The sequence below is a fragment of the Desmodus rotundus genome, chromosome 11 (genome assembly GCF_022682495.2).
Source record: "Desmodus rotundus isolate HL8 chromosome 11, HLdesRot8A.1, whole genome shotgun sequence".
NCBI classification, from domain to species: domain Eukaryota; kingdom Metazoa; phylum Chordata; class Mammalia; order Chiroptera; family Phyllostomidae; genus Desmodus; species Desmodus rotundus.
Window position 1 is genome coordinate 54,488,269 of NC_071397.1, and position 18,747 is coordinate 54,507,015.

Below are 18,747 nucleotides of genomic sequence, written 5' to 3' on the forward strand. Positions count from 1 at the left end.
TGATTAAAAATCAGGTTCAGCTGTCCTTAGAGCAAGCAGTTTCATGTATTTAGAAGAAGGATGTGGAATTACAGATTTCAAATTACAGACAAAAGATTTCAGATTACAAACAAAATAACAAGATTTACCTTGTTGAGAATACAGGCTTTACAAGCATTATTTTTCTTTTCTTACTGTATCAAAGTGCATGCTTTATACAAGCCAAAAGAAGAAAAGATAGATATGTAAAACATACATGAACACCCACAAATTTATGGGCTAAGTTACTTTCTATACCCTTGAGCAAACATATTGAACCTAAGAAGAATGTATCTAAGTGTTTGCTTAACACCCTGAAGAATACTCTTATTAAAATAGAGTAATTGTTTTATAATTTGTAGGCATGAGAACAAAGCAAAATGCAAAAGAATATGCTTAACACCATCAACTCATTTCTTTCAGACTTTGGTTCTTTCCTTGTGGGGCTGTAGGAAAAAGCAACCCCCACTTCCCAAATTACTTATTGGTTCCCTTCATAATGACAGGTACAGGTGGCCAAGGTAATTCAATAAAAACACAAAAATAGTCAGGCCTGGTCTTATGCAGCTGTGCAGCATTAGCCCTAATACTTAACCTTTCTGAGCTTAGTAAACTGAGGCACTACTTACCTCAGAGATTTGCTACATGTAATCTTAAATGTTGCATATTCAATATATGGTAATCATTATGCTAACAGGTAAAGCTGATTGTTGAAGGCTTTAGATTGGACTACATGAAATTGCCATTTTTGTGAATAAAAAATAGCCAAATTTAAGTCCTCTCCCAGGAACCTCAAGGCCACTGTCACAGTGAGGCTAAAGTATGGATGGCAAGGTAAGATTCCTTGGTGAGTTTTCAGTCAATGTTCGTGGACGGCCATTTTTACCAGCGATTAATGTATAACATGCTGAAATAACATCCATTACCATGGAGCTGGGTATCTTAGACTATTCCATTCCCTACTCTCAAGTACAGGTAAATATTTTATATCTACTAAAGTTAGCATATCACACTCATTGCACTTGAATGGTTACGCTTCTGTTCCATGCTACTAAGACTCACAAGTATGTGAGAAGAATAGACACAAATCCACCATTTCACCTATCCTTCTAATAATACCAGTAACTTAGGCAAGCTGTCAAGATGACCAGTGATCCATGTACTCCCCTAAAAGCTCAATTTCAAAATGTTTTCCATGTGGTGGATTTCCCTTTCAGTCACTCGGCTTTGCATTCCAGGTAGGCATTTCCAGAAATTTCCACTCAGCAGGATGTAGAGAAAAGGGTTAATGCTGCTGCTGACATAGCTGAGACAGATGGAGAGGTAATAGCTCACATAGAAAGACAGTGTGGGCTGCTGCATCTGCAAGTTTAGCAGTTGTAGGATGTGATGGGGGCAGCACTGAGGATAAAGACAGCCACCAGCACCAGCGCCATCTCTGTCAGCTTCATCACTCTCTGCCTTGGAACACTGGGGCTGTAACTACAAAGGCAACATTAGGATAGAACATGAACAGTCTTAGGAACTATGGGGTAGTGGGTTCCGAGAACCTCTTGGGCAGTTCATGATGGATATGCAATGCAATATGAAGCCCATTTTTATACCTATTTATTCAGAGCACTGTAAAAAGATTCTTTTTCATTCCTGTTAAAAGTTTCCCAAATTTTCCAAAGCTGGAAGATTTTGAGAAATAAAATAAATAACATAGTATTGAATTAAAACCCAAAGTACCAAATACATGAGTCTATACTGAAAAAAAGAGACAAATCTTTTTTACAGAAGAATTCCAAATAATATATATAGGTACTCCCTTTTCCTGGAGGTGGAGCTTAATTTCCACCTTCTCCCTTCCTCTTTAAGGGTGGGCTATCCTTAGTGACTTGCTTCTACAGAATAAAGGAGTAAATAGTAACTTTATGGTGGAGAAACCTAGTAAACACTGCCCTATTCAAGTTATCATGCTTTGATGAGAAGAGCTGATTTTGTCCAAAAGCACATAACTGCAGTCTAATTGTGACATAGCACCAAACAAGGCCAGGTTGGGGGACAGTCAACAGGATACCTCCTAGCTAGTACTCCTTAAGACTATTAAGGTCCCGAGAACCAAGGAAAGGGTGAGGAACTGGTACAGACTAGAGAAGACTGAGGAAACATGATAACTAAAAGCAGTGTTATGCTCTGGATGGAATCCTGAAACAGAAAAAGAACGTTAATGGGAAAACTGGTGAAATCCAAAAAGGGTAGACTTCAGTTAATAGTAATGTGCCAATGCCTTTTTTTTTTTTTTTTGTCTTGGCAAATGCTTCATGGTAAGGTGAGATGCTAATGGGGGAACTGAGTGAGGAGAATATGGGAACTCTCTGTATTATTAGTGCAACTTCCCTGTAAATTTAAGATTACTCTAGAATAAAAAATTCATTCCCAAATTTATCATGTTATGTAATAGTTAGACATTTAATATATATTAACTTGGGACATGTTTGACACAGATAAATAAGCCCAAGGAATAATATGAAAAATAGCGTGGCAGCAGAAAATCACTCTAGATGATTTCTCTACAGTTTATCAGAGTAGCACCATCATTCCTCTAACTTTTTGCATTTTGAGGGATAACTGGAGAGTGTGAGCTTCATTTCATAAGATGCTCTTAGCATCTTTGAAGAAAGGGCTGGAAGCAGAGCGATCCAGTTTGGAGAACTGTTGGAAAAGGGCTCAAGCACCCTTCCCCACTGTTGGTGTCTTAATGTTCCATTTCAACCTTCTTGCCAACTCAGCTCTTGGTGACACATTTAGAAGCTATTTTTTTTCTATAACTGTGGTTACTTTCCTCTCTCATTCTAAATAGACTACCCCTGAAGAATGTAATATTTCCCAAGAATTTTAAGAAATTCTAAGTGGGAAAAAAAGTCATAGGTTAATAGACCATCTAAACCAGGGTTTGCCACAAATTTTGACCAATGGGTGTATAAACCCTATTTTTTTAAATCTTCACACTGTTACATGTGGTATGTGTGGGAAATCCATGAATCTTGTCTTTTCAAGACAAACACATCCCTGATCAGTGAGGCTCAGTTGGTTGGGCATTGTCCTGCAAAGCAAAAGACCACTGGTTCCATAACCCATCAGGGCACATGCCTAGGTTGCTGGTTCGGTCCTGGTTGGGGCACATGCAAGAGCAACCAATTGGTGTTTCTCCCTCACATTGACATTTCTCTTACTCTCTTTCTTCCTCTCTTCCCATCTCTCTAAAAATAAATGAGTAAAATCTTAGAAATCCCAAATATAATAATCTATTCTAAGGGCAAATTTTAATAACACTTTTTTTTAACCCAACATGTTTTATAAAAATGCTGACTTATGCATTTAAACAAATTGGTATGTACAGTTTCAAGTAGAAAATAATTTAAATTTATTCATGCAGTTTTAGAGGTAAGTATCTTTAAAGGTCCTCCCCAAGTTCATTGTCTTTATATAAGTCTTTGGTTAGTCCAAATTAATCTTTTCTTAAGAATTCAAATATTAATGAGATATTTCTATAAGTTAAAAAAAGTAACACAAAAATTTGAAGTTACATACAACATCTAGGATGCTTACATATGTACACAATTCTGCAAAATGTCCAAATAAAATATTTAAATAAATTATAAAACTATTCTTTAAATAGAATCTTGAGTTCTTCTTACATTTTTAGGAAACCATTACCTCAGTGATTTCAATGATCAAATATCTGCTTCAGAACATGGCTTATTTTCAGAAAATGCCTCATAGAGACATTAATGCCCATATGTCTAAGTGTGGTATGTTTTAAGTGATTGTTGTTTAAATTTCTGTTGTAGATGTCTTAGGATCTCTGAATAGTTCTTTTAATAAAAAAGAGAAATAAAGCAAACAATTACCATCTGGCATCCTTATTCTGTTGATACATCTCCCAAGTATAGCATAAAATTAAAATATAGCACACACAAAAAAATAAAATAAAATATAGCACACCAAATTAAGGGCAAAGGGAAAAAAAAGTCGTTATCATCAAATAAAGTGTGTACCTGTAAAGTGAGAGAGAGAAAGAGAGAGAGAGAGAGAAAGAGAGAGAGAGAGAGAGAGAGAGAGAGAGAGAGAGAGAGAGAGAGAGAAGACATGACTGTTATATTCACAATGCTAGGAACTGGCTTTTATGGTTTATGAGGCACGATTCTCTGATTTTTCAGGGCCCAAGATAAAAGTCCTTGTGGAAAAGTTAGGGATTTTGGGGTGCTTTCCTGTGGAGAAGCCCTGCTCCTCATTGTTCACCGACAATGATGCTTACCTCTTCTGTAGCCACAGCCAGCACTGCTGAACAGAACAGATAAGGATACTTATTATTATCATTATCTTCAGTGTTATTACCAACAATAGGCAATAGCATTTATTATAGAGTAGGCACTGATCTGGATTCTTTACATTTTTAACCCACTGAATCTGTGTAACCCCATGAGCACAATGGCAATAGTATCCTCATATTACAGAAGAAAAAACTAAGGCACAGAGGAGTTAAGTGTCTTGCCCAAATTCAGCCAGCTAGTAAGTAGCAGAGAGGGGATTTGAACCCAGATGGAGAGTTGAGCTGTACATCCCATATTTGCGGTCAAGACTCAAGGTGGCCTCTCAAAAGGCCTGTTGTAAAATCAGCCAGCCTTTCCTCAGTGCTTTGCCAGGAAAAATTCTCAGGTGAGCTAATTCCGGTTCTGCAAAGATGCCAGGGGTCTTCCTTCCTGGCAGAACTTTGGTGTTGGTAAAGAAGACAGCCCAGACTGGGTGGGTGTGGACAGAGGCAGAGAGAGGAAGAGAGAGCCCCTGGGACCAGAGGGATGCTAAAGGCAACACAGAAGTTCCAATCTCAGTTCACCATTAGGATTAAATTCTAGGAGGAACAACAGCAGCAGAAACCTCAGAATATGCTTTATGATAACCAACCAAAAATAGTGGAGCAGCTGTCGGTGCAAAAGAGTTAATTTCAATTTCTTTGACACAGGCCAGAGCCTTATAGTCATATAGTGAGCCTCAGGTTGTGTTCTTTTAGATAGGTTGAGGTCCATATCAATCTATCAGTGCCAGTGACTAAGTATCATTTCACTTTTAGATTGGCTGATGGTTTATGTCTGTGTGTGCACCCAATGCTGGCCGGAGAAATAACAAATAAATGATCAATCCTGTGTTGCACTCCTTGTGAGCTTGCTGTTACTGGATTTGTGGCCCTCTACCTCCTCCCCTCCTGGGCTGTGTCTATGCAGAAATGACTCATTAATTGAAAGTGGTGGATGGGACAAGGAATCTGCCAGATTCACTTGAGATGTACAGATGTATGTGAAAAGCACCTAGCACAGTACCTTGCACTTAGCAGGTGATCACAAATGTTTTAGTCATAGACTTCAATGCTATGTTCAAAATTTCACGTAGAGAATTTCTGACTTAATTTTTCTTTTCAAATTAAAATATTGAGAAACTCCTGTGTTGGTGGCTGCATTAGTTATGTAGAGCTGCTGTAACGAATTATCACAAACTAGATGGATTAAAAAACAGAAGCAATGTATTTCCTCACAGAACTGGAGGTCAGAAGTTTTAAATCAAGGTGTCAGCAGGGTTGGTTCCTCTAGAAGGCTCTGAGCGAGAATTTGCTCCATGCCTCTCACCTAGTCTCTGGAGGTTTCTCGCAAAATCCTTGGTGTTCCTTGGCTTGTAGACACATCCCCTCAACCTCTGCCTCTGTCTCCATAGACATTCTCTTCTCTGTGTGTCTCTTCAAATCTCCCTGTCCTTATCAGGATGCCAATCATTGGGGGCCCACCTTAATACAGTATGACTTCATCATAATCTGATATAACTGCAAGGACCCTATTTCTAAAGAAGGTCACATTCATAGGACGGAGAGTAAGGACTTGAATATATTCTTGGTGACAGGGATACAATTCAACCAAACTCCAATTGCGTATTGGTAAGGTTTGCATCCTGGTAACTGGTAATTCCAAGATGCTTTTTGAAACTCTGTCCCTCCCTTGGTTGTTGCATTCCTGCTGTGTCCGGCTGCCAGGGATCTTTAAAATCCTTATTTATGTATATCTGTACCCACTGAGGTTACATGATTGAATTCATAATCTTTTTCTAAAGGTTACCCTCTCCTTAAAATTAAATGATCAACTTGACTGTGGGAGGCAGACAACTAAGCAGGGAGACTGTCCAGAAGAGGGGTCCCCAAGGACACTCCGCACGGCATGTAGACAAGGAGGATGAAGCACTTCATAACTTAATTCAACTCGATTTTTCTTAAGTTGTAACAACCTACCAGAGTACATCATCAGGGGATGTTAAATCAAAAGCACAACTCTCCACGCCATCTTTAAATTTGATGACCTTTGAGTAGATCCAGACAGGCAACGCCAGAATAAAGGAAGGTTCCCAGAGGCCCAAATTGATGTGGATGGTCTTGTACCTCGTTCTCCAACTTGCAAGTTGAAATGGTTGGATGAGAGCCAAGTACCTGCAAAGCCAGTTAAAAGGGGTTTGGGAACAATCAATAAAAGCACTGAGCTCCAAGGATGAATGGTACATGGCAAGAGTAAATTATTAGTATTTTTATCCTCCCTGAAGCACACCTCTATCAGAATTATATTTTTTAAGAGCTAGCTGTTACCTGGAGAGAAAACAACTCTTGACCCTGTGAGTCTGAATAAACCACTCACTGAAATAGCTGTCACTTCCATGAATACACTGATGATGGTAAAATCCCGCCCTGCAAACTCTTTCTTCACAAAGGTGCTTTCCTTGTAGATGAGGCTCTGTAAAACTTAGTCTCTAAACAGGGATTTCCTCCAGGAAGCGGGGGTCCCCTGCCTTGTAGAATTTACTGATTTAGAGGCAGGGAAGGGGAAAGTGCATGGGTTGGCAGGAGGATTCCCCAGCGGGGTGGGGTTCAGGCCCAATGGGACAGGCATTTTGCTCAGATGGCTTTCCAGTAGGGTCCCCAGGTTCTTGGGGGTTCAGTTCAGAAAATTCACAGCCAGGATAAACAAACGTGACTAGTGTAGACAATGAAAATTCCTCAGGGAACTTAGGCTGGGGGCCAGAAGGGGAGATGGGCTAATTTCATGCAGAAGTATTTTTTGCTTCTTTTTTTCCTATTTTTGATCCAGAAAAAAAAAAAGGATAATCATTAATCAAACTTGAAATCCTGACATCCAACACATTTGGTTCTCCAGCAAATCCATGAAGAATTTTTCAGAGCCAACTAAAAGCTGAAGGATGAAACAGAGAATTCAGACCCAGAAGGGAGAATATTTGAGAAAGCAGTTTTGCTGAGGGTGGGAGTTGGACTGTAAGAGGTTCACAGAAGAGGTACAATGACAGGAAAAGCCAGGGCTCTCCTTTATTCCCTAAGCAGGGATGAAGCAGGCTTTATCATCTCCAAGAATGGGATTATGATTGGTAAGGCCTGCACTTCCGTTGCTTTTCTGCAGTGGTCAGCCAGTGCAGGGCTTTCTCCCTAATGTTGGAATGCTGGCAAGCTCACCAGCTTTATTCAACATACTGTCAGCATCTGCTGGCATCAGGTGAACGAACCAGACCTACTCAGGACATTGATTAACACGTGCGATGTTAGTTACAGCTTGAGAAGCACACTCTATATTTGGAGAATTCTTTTGCAGAAAAGCAGCAGGATATAAAAATGCATTAACGTTGCCATCATTATTCATGTCTGAATAACAATCCAGCGAGTGATTTATATGAATCTTGCTATTCCTTTGTTTATCCACCTGAAGAACTTCTCATTGCTTCCCCACCTCAAAGGCCCACTTGGATGGGTGAGAGTCAGAGCTCAGGAAGAAGCCCTGGATGGACCCAGGGAGATTTAACGCAGCCCTCAAGACCGACAGTCATTCATTAATCAATATTTTTTGAGCACCCACTTGCCAGGCACTATTACACAGACACTTGGGGTATATTAGGGATCAAAGATCCTGCCTTTGAGAAATTTACTTTCGAGGGGTAGAGGAAGCTGGACAAGAAACAATACACACTCACGCACATTCAAAGTAAATTTGGCTATGTAATAGTTTGAAGTAAGGGGAATCAGAGCAAGAGGATCAAATGTTCTGGGTTGGGGTTGAGGTTGGGGTTGGGGTGGGAAGGTGGACTGAGATTTTAAGTGGCTTGTTCTCTGAGACGATTTCTGTTGTGTGGACCAGAACTGAGGAGACTCCAGATCTCAGCTCTGCCACTGACTCTCTGTGCCTTCAGCAAATACCCTCACTTCTCAGAGTCTCGGCTTCTTGATTGCAAAAATGATGGGAGGGCATTATTCTAGTTTCCAACTTTTCATGGTTTTGAGATCCTTTTCTATTGCAGTGAATTATGAATAAAACAGGTTGAAAAGAATGATTAGTAAAAAGGAGGTCTTAGTGTTTTAAGCTTTCCAGAAAAATAGACTTCTGTGAAAGTTGGCACAAAAATTCTTAAGTCATCATCAGTTCCACAATGAAACAAGCAAAGGAAGAGGAGCCTTGCTGTTACCAACCAGCACTGATGTTGACTGAAGTGGGATGAAGCCGGGGAGGTGCAGGCGCCTCTGATTTATGTTAAGATATTTCAGAGTCTCTTCACTTACCTGTCCTCACTCCTTACAGTCATGATGGCACTACAGGCAAACTGGTGGCAGGTACCCAGGGATGTGATGATGGTGCAGAGAGGCCCCCCAAAGACCCACCCTCCTCCCTGGGCCCACTGGTGGATGAGAAAAGGCATTCCACTGATGTGGACCAGATCAGCCACAGCCAGGTTGCGGATATAAATGTCAGGAATAGTTTTTTTCCTTGACCTGAAAAAATATACGGAAACTGAAGACTGACATTGAAAGTATGCAACTTCTTCAATCTACATCACCTGTTACAAATTTTCAATTGCCAAAAGAGATTGTGAAAGTTAAAGGAAAACCTACACAAATGCAAATATGAATGAGTTCCTAGTCTTGTGTATGAGACTCTAGTCTTGTGTAAACATTTTGAACTATATATCTGATACCTAACTGTGGTGATTTAAAAATGTGCCCATATATTATTTGATATTACTTTCAAAAGATGGAGCCTAATTCCCCTCCTTTGAATTTGGGTTGAACTGAATAACTCTTTAAAAAATTTTTTTCTTTTATTGATTCTAGAGCGAGGGGAAAGAAGGGAGAAGGAAATATCGACGTGAGAGAGAAACAATGATCGGTGTCTCTTAAATGTGCCCTGACTGGGGATGGAACCCGCAACCCCAGGCATGTGCTCTGGATGGAAATTGAATCTGATACTTTTTGGTTTTCAGGATGATGCCCAACCAACTGAGCCACACCGGCCAGGGCACTAACTCATTTTTAACAAGTGACAGTGTGTGACATTTGAAATTAGCACATAAAAGCATTGTGGAGTTTCCTCCTTGCTGTCTCTTGGGTCATTTTCTCTGGGGAAGCCAGCTGCTGTATTGTGAGAATACTTAAGTAACTCTCTGGAGAGGTCCCCACAGAAGGGAGCTGAGGCCCTCTGCCAGCTACAAGCAGCAACCCTCCAGTGCATGAGTGAACTACCTTGAAAGTCAGTGCTCCAGTCCCATCAAGATGACTGTTGCCCTATAGGACAGCTTCACTATGACTTTATGAGGGACCCTGAGCTGGACTCACCCAGCTAAGCTGCTGCCTGGACTCTTGACCTTTGAAACTGTGAGATAATAAATGTTTGTTTTAAGCCACTAAGTTTGGGGGTAATTTCTACATAGCCACAAACTGTGCCAACTTGAAGCTCACTCAGACAAAAGGCTTAGTCTTTCCTTATCCCTGGCACCAAAAACAACGGAAAAGTAAATGGTTTCCATTGTGCAAAGCACTTTTCCCCACTGAAGCTGGATGTTCAAATCTTAACTGAGGATATTGTTAAAAAACTCAATGATTACTTAAAAATATTCTAATAAAATCTAGCCCAATAGCAAAGACTATTATTATTGATTAAGACCCTGAAACCAGACAGTTTGGAGAAGAAATCTGAATGAATGAACGGGTAGAGGGCACTGAGAATGATCTCATGTCTCCTGCTAGGGGAGTAAGGTTGATGCTACTGACTGAGATGTGGCACTCTCCTCTACAGGCAAAATAATTTTCTGACAGCAGAAATTTCAATTTTAAGTTCAGTGGTCCATATCTTATAGGAGTAGGGACATTCAACAATAAACAAGCATTGTCTATCAGGGAGACACTTTCATTAATTCAACAGACATTTCATTGAGACTGGTTATATGTTGGGCATAATATTTTGCTCTGGGGCTACAAGGCTAAATGATCAATAAGCCATAATATCAAGGAGCTTGTAGTCTAGTGAAATGATCACATTATAATGTGATGAGAGAAAGCTAGAGCAAGAACAAGGAGTACACAAGAGGCCTCTGCCCCCTCCTTTGGTGACAGTCAAGGCAGATTTCTTGGCAGAAGTGGCATCTGAACTAAGGACAGATAAAAATTTAAAGAGCACATGAGATTTAGCCCTAAGATTATGACACAATTGCTAGTTTACTCTAGATTCAGGGCTATTCCTCTGAGGTTTGGAAGCCAGCGTGTGTCTTTATTATTCATGGCATGCAAATTCTATGGACTGTGAAATGTAAGCCATCAAATCCTTATGTGAGACATCCGTCTGGGTGAGGATATTTACCCAGGACCTGGCAACACACACTTTGTGGGGAAGTACTGCCACTGAGTCCTTCCTCACCAGCCACACTCTGGGCACTGTTGATAAAGCAGGCTCGCCCCTTGCCCCCTGGAGGTTGGTGGCTCATAATCAGAAAGACCAAGAAAAAGACACCTGAGGAAAGGATTACATCAACAAAAAAGCAGCCAAGTGACTGTTCTTGATCTCTCATTCTTGGTGTCTCCAGACCATTGGTGTGGGAAACGGTCAAGAGAAGGGGGAGCAGAACAGATACGAGAGGTCAGGTAGAAAGAGTTCTACATTAAACAACACCACCACCACCAACAACTAAACAAACAAAAACCAAATGGAAAAACACAACAAAAAATCCCATAAACTGTAGCCCCTATGTGGATATTATTTTTATTTAAATTGGGATCTAAACCTAAGCGGTTGCTGAGGTCCGGATTGTACGGGTTAGATCCATGGCTCTGCTGCTCGCTAGACAAACAGCCATCGTTTACTGATAATCAGCTGCGGTCATTCCGGTGCTGCGCACAGCCCAGGCCATTAACAGGCAAGTAAAAAGAGTAAATAAGAGTGTTTCTAGGTGATATTCTGCATAGAAAAAGAATTCTGAAACAAGTGATGTATTTATCTGGGCATAAAGTATAGAGCAATAAAAGTGGCACATTATATTTATTATTGCTTTTTTTAACTGAAAGTGACAGAATAGAAATTAAAAATAACAACTTGTATTCTTGTTTTAGGTTTAATTTATCTTTCGGTGTCCTGTTGCCAGACATCATTAGATTTCTGTCTTTCATGACTCAAACATTTAAAATAACAAACGTAGACTAGTGATCATTTCAGCTAATATGTTTTTCACATGGTTTCATGGTCAGATCTCATGCTCACTAATTTGAACAATGATGAAATAAGTTATAATATTCCATAATACCATACAATAAATGATATAGTTGTTATAAATCATAGTTTATGGGAATATATGATCAAATGTGAAAATACTTATTAAGTAAAAAAGTCTCAACTTTGTATGTATTATGAGCTCAAATTTATTTAAACATTTGTTTAAAAATATGCTAAAATAATATGTCAAGTGATCACAATGATTATCTATTTGGTAACCAGTTTTGACTTTATTCTTTGTATTTTTAGTGTTAAAAATTTTCTTTTAAAAACATGTTTATGTTTTGCAATCAGAAATGACACTATATACTATGGATTAAGTGAAACTAACAAAACATATAACACCACTCATGTAGGGGGATGCTTTGCTAGTCAGCTTGCTCTCGAATCCTTTCCTCCTCTTCCCTAGCTTTGTTCCTAGGTCTCCTTGCCGGCTGGTATTGGTTAGTTTTGGCCAATAGGCAGCCTTACTGGAGGGACATTGGAGGATAGGAGGAGAGTAGAGACAGAGTATCTCCCTTCCCTCCCTGCTGCTGGCCTCTCTGGCAGAGGCTGTATCCCTTCCATGGCTCCACATTCTCCCACAGCACCCCCTCTATGGCCCCAAGTCCCACTGTGGCCACAGCTCCCACCAGGCAGCCCAGACTCTTGGGGTCTATAGAACCACCTCTTTTTCACCATCTGGCTCAGAGGGTGGTGTTGGGGTGGAGATGGTGCTAGGAAGCAGTAGTAGCTTCCTGATTTTGTTTATTTCTGGGTTGCCTCACCAGTTCCATTGTGGCATTTAACTCTAGTAGAATTAAATTCCTAATGTGAGCCATCCTCAGTGTATTAGTAGTGATTTCATCAAGCACTGTGCTTGAAAGTTGAGTTCTTACACAGGCATTACTGCAGGACAGACCTGGGTGATTGGAGACGCCTGCCAAGGATGGGACAGTTAAGAATACTGTCACCTATTTGCTGACCCTGCTCTAGATACAGGGTAATGTAGTGGAAAGACAACCTAAGTGGAATTCTATTTTCACTTTTATGCCTTCATTTATGCTCTTGGAAAACACATCCAAACCCTTTCAATCCCAGAGTTGTCTTGGTGTATTGGACCATAGCAATACATGTTTCCCACCAACTTTTCAGTTTATTTGAACAGCTGTAGCCATGCAGTCCTGTAGCACTTAACACATAGGGTATACATGTAGAAAGTTGTGAGTCAACCCCAGCAAGTGCTTATATATGGTTGACACTCTGGAAACAGTAGAGGGCTGGGTCAAAGGGAGCTTTTAGTTATGATTTAAGCTGGGTGGGAGGGAGGAAGAGGCCTGGTTCTAAGAATTTTCTCTTGCTCTTAGTAACTGGGATTCCACCATTAGACCAGTAGTATTCCTTCAGGTTAACACACTGTCCCTGTTGTGATGTCTGCATAGACACTGTTGTGATAGTTAAAAAGTAAGGTGCCTCATTAATTCATGATTTAATAATTAGGTGCCTTGACAGGGAGTTGAGGGCAGGGAATGACAAAGTGGGAACTTTTTATTTATTGGGAGACAGAATATCCCTTAGAGAGTCTCTTCATTTGAAATGGCCTGTGGGTAGACAGGGGAAAGATGTGTTCAGGACATTGAGGTGGGGAATCAACAGAGAAAGATGTCATCTCCTTTACTGATATGTGGCTGTGGAGAGTAGGTGAGTAATGGGGTTGAGTTCATTAATTTCTCTGAAGAATAAAAGGGGGAAAATATTATGTTACAATTGGCCCAGTTTTCCTCCTACACTTTCTAATCTGGCTTCCTTTTGATTTGCTCTAAGTTTAAAGTATAACAGACTAGTAATGATCTGCCCTCACTACTTTATAGTCACCCTCTTAATGTACAAATCACTTCTTACATTTAAGAAAAAGCCATATTGAACATCTCATTCTGGAAGCTCCATCTTACTTAAACCTATATTTTTGGTCTATATGTTTTATACATCTTTCTAGTCTTCCTTTGGCAATGTCATAGGTGAGTTCATTGTTGGCTTCCCAGCGTTACTATGGCTCTTGTTTGGCATCCTTGAGTTAGTCAGTATTGAGGGGAACAGTACATCGTCTATGGCTGCCTGAAGCTTTGGGTAATTAGGCACAATCTCTTTCTTGCACAAGTGAGTGAAAATGAGTCTTTTTACCAGCCCAACCAGGTCAACTTCTTAGGATAACTCTTACTGCTGGAAAATAAATGGTTGCCTTACAGTTTCAATGCTTGTCTGGACTTTACCTCCAGAGATTCTGAGATAATTGGTCTGGGGTGAAACTGCATATTAGAATTTTAAAAAGCTCCCCAGGTGATTCCAATATGTATTGTAGCAAAGTTTGAGAATCATAGCTCTAAAAATTCCTAGCCCAGCAGTAAGCAGTGACCTAGGTCTTCGCTTTTGAGACCTGTAACTCAGATGCTACTTTATACGTGATAAAAATATCTGCGGAATCCTTTTATATTATCTTAAGCAAATATTTCTTAAACCTGATTTCTTTAAGAAAAATCCTCCAGGGAGAAAAGCATTCATTCAGGGAGTGCAGAATGCCCCTAAATTAGGGAAAAAGAGAAGAAGCCTTACCTTATTATGGTGAATACAGTGAGAATGTTGCCAACCAGGCCTGTTGAGCAGATAATCCCAATAATGGCAGGGAGGAGGACTGTGTCCACAACTCTGAGGGTTTGATAAGCGAACTCTTTATTCCAGGATTTGTTCATAAGTTCAGCAAAAGTGTTCCAACATGAAGAGTGAAGTGAATTCCTTGTTCATGAACTTCGAGTAGTTAAAGCTGTGAGGGAATAGTAAACGATTCATTTAATGAATTTTTGAGGCAGTTCCCTCAATATAGATTTCTTCTTTAACTTAATTCAAAAAATATTTATTGGGGTCTTCTTTGAACCAAGACTCCATGCAACATAAGTTCCAGGGCGAGTGTTGTAAAAAAGCTCTGGAGATCTGTTATGCGATATTGTGCTTCTTTGGCATTCAACAATGTGCTGTTCACTGAAAAATTTCTTAAGAGGTTTGATCTCGTATTATATGTTTATTTATTTTTTTACCAGAATAGAAAAAAAGGTGTGTGATGCCCTGGCTGGTGTGGCTCAGTGGATTGAGTGCTGACCTGTGAACCAAAGGGTCACCAGTTCGGTTCCCAGTCAGGGCACATGCCTGGGTTGTGGGCCAGGTCTCCAGTGGGGAAAGCACGAGAGGCAACCACACACTGATGTTTCTCTCCCTCCCCCTCCCCTCCCCTTTCTGTAAAAATAAATTAAAAATCTTTAAAATAATATGTGAGAAGATAAAATGGATGTTTGAAAAATGGGATAGAGTAGATGTTTCATGTTTTAGATTAAATATCCTAGTCAGTAGTCTATGGTAAAATATGTTCACAGAAAATAAAACATAACATGAAAATTGAAAAAAGAGATATCATTAAGAAGCAAAAAGGCAAACCTTACAAGATATGCCTAAGACATATATAACCAACAAAAGACTGTTGGTCAGAATATTAAAATATGTATACAAACCAATGAGAAAAGTATAGACAACTCAACAGAAAAATGTCCACAGACTTGAAGAAGCCATTACAAAATAGGTATCCAATGGTAAATAAACATTTGATAAGGCATTCAATAATATTGATGATAAGGAAAAGACAAATTGTAACCACAATGGGATATTCATACATATTTATCAAATTGGTAAAATATTTCAAATCTGAGATTTCATTGGTGAAGTTATGGAACCAACAGGAACTTCCACTATTAGTGAGAATATAAATCAATACACCACTGTGGAAACCAGGGAGACATTATTAAAGTTGAATAAATATATGTTACCTAATGACCCAGAAAACTCCCCACTAGGCTGGACATACTCAGAGATATACATGTTTATGTGTACCAAGAGAAGTGCTCCCAAAATGTTCACAGAAATATTTATTATAAATGTTTTATAATGAAAATTGTCAAAATGCCCATTAATGATCAGATAGATAAAAAGATTGTGATATATTCACAAAATGGAATATTGCACAATGCTAGAAAGAAACAGACTATAATTACATACAATAACATAGCTGAATCTAATAACTTAAGTTTGGACAAAACCCAAAAATTGATATAGTATGATTCAATTTATATAGAATTTTAAAATATGGGCAAAACTGAACTACAGTATTAGGGATACATTTAATAATGGTAAATATATAAAGAATAGTAAAAAGTGATGAAACTGGAAAAGTCGAACTGAGGGCCACCTCTAAAGAGAGCACCCTATATATGACTCTGAAGGTTATGTTATAGTAAAAATAGTTTTTACAAAGCAGTCTAACATCTGATCATATAATCAAAATCTAATCCAAGGCAATAATCTAAATCATTTTTTCTTTATTAATACTTATCTTACTCTCAAATTTCCTGTTATGCCTCTGTCCTCTTACTTTTCTATTCAGTTATTTCAAATTTTAAAAATCAGGTAATATAAATGTTTACTTTGCTTGTATTTCTGTTAACTTGATGTCAAAATGTATGTAAAAAGTTAGCTAAGAGCCATTTTCAGGCAAAGCAGCTGTGTACATCTGACTGGCTGGACTCACTGAATGAATTCATGCAGAGAAACATATTCACAGCCAGTCACCTCACGTTTTAAAAACAACAAATGTGGGTATTTAAAAAAGTCAAGATGATTATTTATTTTAATTTCATTCTGTTATTTGGATAATGAAAAACAAATGTTTAAGAGAGATTTTGGGGGCACACCAAAATCTATAGTTTAAGATAAGAGATGAAAATTAACTTTTATGATAATTTTACAGTTGCCATAAGTTAAAAAAATATGGGTTATATATTCAAATTAATAGGTTTGGAGAACACTGCATTTTTGGATGATTTACATTTAAGATATAGGCAGACTTTTCCCAATGAATTATGTATAGCGATATACATTATCTTCCACATCATTTATGTGTTTCAATATCTCTTCTCCAAATATAACCTACAGGAATATGGCTCCCCAAGTTTTGGCCAATAGTCATGGAAATAAATGTGTTTTTAAGACTAATGGCTTCATATTTAAGGCTTGGGAGTGTAAACGAAATGGCTACATGTTAAATTATTTTTTATATTTACCAAAAAAAATTTTTGCAAAGTCAGATGGCTCACTTGTTATTGACGATTTCTAGGGTGTTGGAATCTCAACCCAAATCTCTTCTGCCTCACTCTTTCATCTCTCTATACCTCTTGCTTTGTTCATCTCCCAGACCTCAAGTTCTCTGTATAGGGAATTTGAGAAAGCAGGAAAGGAAGTTATTGATAAATAGTAATTACGATGGAAAGAACTCTGAGAGTAAACTCTAACTTTACTCATGTCACTAAAAACCTGACAAAATAAGAGCCCTGTTACCTTGGCAGTCACTGCTTTTCCTTCTTGTCAATTAAAATTTCATGTCTAATATCTCCTGTAAATGTTGGAATTCAAAGTAAAGGCACATCGGGATATCTGTGAAAATTCTATATAATTAAAATTTTGTGAGTCTTTCTAAAGAGACCACATTCATAAGAAACTTCTTTTCTTACCAATTTATTTAATTCGAAATTTGAGAAATTCATCAGTCAAGTAAGAGGTCCACATCAAGGAAAAGAAGCTCATTGTCCTTCCCCTTGTTGTGTTTACTGTGGCAAGCAGTGGCCAGCTTCCCCTCCAGCTGTGTGACTGCTGAACATGAACAGCTGGTGCCCAATGATATTTGGTGCTTCACAAACCTCTGTAAGCACCGTATTCTTATCTTTCTGTCCTTAATAGATACTGCTTATTAGTTAAATATACAGAAACATAATATTAATACACTGATGGCTGTTAAATAGGAGCTGATGAAAAAGTTTTTAAGCATTATTATTTAAATTAAGTTCATATTTGAAATATTGTTAATATTTACTCAGAAGGTTATTTTTAGAATTCTTTTATACAAAGAAACTGTCAATTCTTAAGTATGATATCTTTATATCCAAAGGCACTTTCTATCCAGGACAGCTCCCTCTGATTTTATAATGAAAGCCAATGCTCAAATGAGATTAACCTGATAAACAGCCTTTGCAGAAAACTCCATGTGCATTCTCCGTCTGTCCTCATGGGGTACCTCTGGCATGAACCCATGCACCCAGGTAGTAAAGTAAATACTTTTCTTTTGAAACTTTTCTAGGCATAAAACTCTTTCTCATTTATTAAATTATAAATTTTGACACTTATTTGGAATATAACCACAGAAAACTGGTTTAAAAATAGTTGAGGATGGCTTTATGCGGCAAGATTTTTTTTTCTTAAAAAAGGAAATTTATGCTCATGAGGTTGGTGTTGAGAGAAGGCTGGCAGTGTCAGCTTAATGTATTCTGATTCACACTGTTCATCCACATACACCGCTATCTTCATACATACACAATTTATTCACGTTGACTAGGACCAGCAAAATGAGGAATGAATTTAAAGGAAATTTGATTTTTGAAAGAACAAAGAGAGTATTAAGAAGTCTGAAAAGTATGGCAAAGAAGAGCATGATGTAGAGAATAAATCAAAAGAACTAACAGATGGTGAGTTTGCTTACATTGCAGTGATAGTTTCACATAATTTTGATTATTTAAAAAAAATTCTAAAATAATAATCCTCAACTATTTTTCAATAAACATGGTCATGATGATGGGGTTAAGTGAATCTAATCAGCTAACTTCATGACTACTTGTTGTTTTCAAGGCACAAAATGGAACAGTTGCATTTACCTGCTCCACCTTTGCCCCATGCACAACTCTGAGTCCAAGTTGTATAGATCTGCTCTCCAAGTCATGGCCCAACTAACTTGGGGTCATTATTTTTCACTTGATCCATTCATCTCCTTCCATTCTATTGAACCTCTCTTTGGGGAACTGCTGCTTTAATTATCTCCCAGTATGTTCATTCATTCATTCAACAAACATTATAATGTCTACAGCAAAGAACGAGATCAACAAGATTTCAGCCTCCTGGAGTTACATTCTAATGTTTAGGGTTTATGGTTGTATTAGCGGTTACAAGGTTTAGGGTTTATATGAATGTACTGTGTTCTGTCACTTGCAATCTG

General features: G+C 38.5%; 1 protein-coding gene across 1 annotated transcript; it reads right to left on the reverse strand.

The window, feature by feature from the left end:
* Window positions 1–1,185: 1,185 nt before the first annotated feature.
* Window positions 1,186–18,474, reverse strand: MCHR2 (melanin concentrating hormone receptor 2). The gene is given in 7 exon segments (XM_053913568.1): window positions 1,186–1,409; window positions 1,412–1,500; window positions 3,915–4,061; window positions 6,335–6,529; window positions 8,654–8,863; window positions 14,220–14,399; window positions 18,410–18,474. Coding segments are annotated over 7 exon segments (1,110 nt in total).
* Window positions 18,475–18,747: the final 273 nt, after the last annotated feature.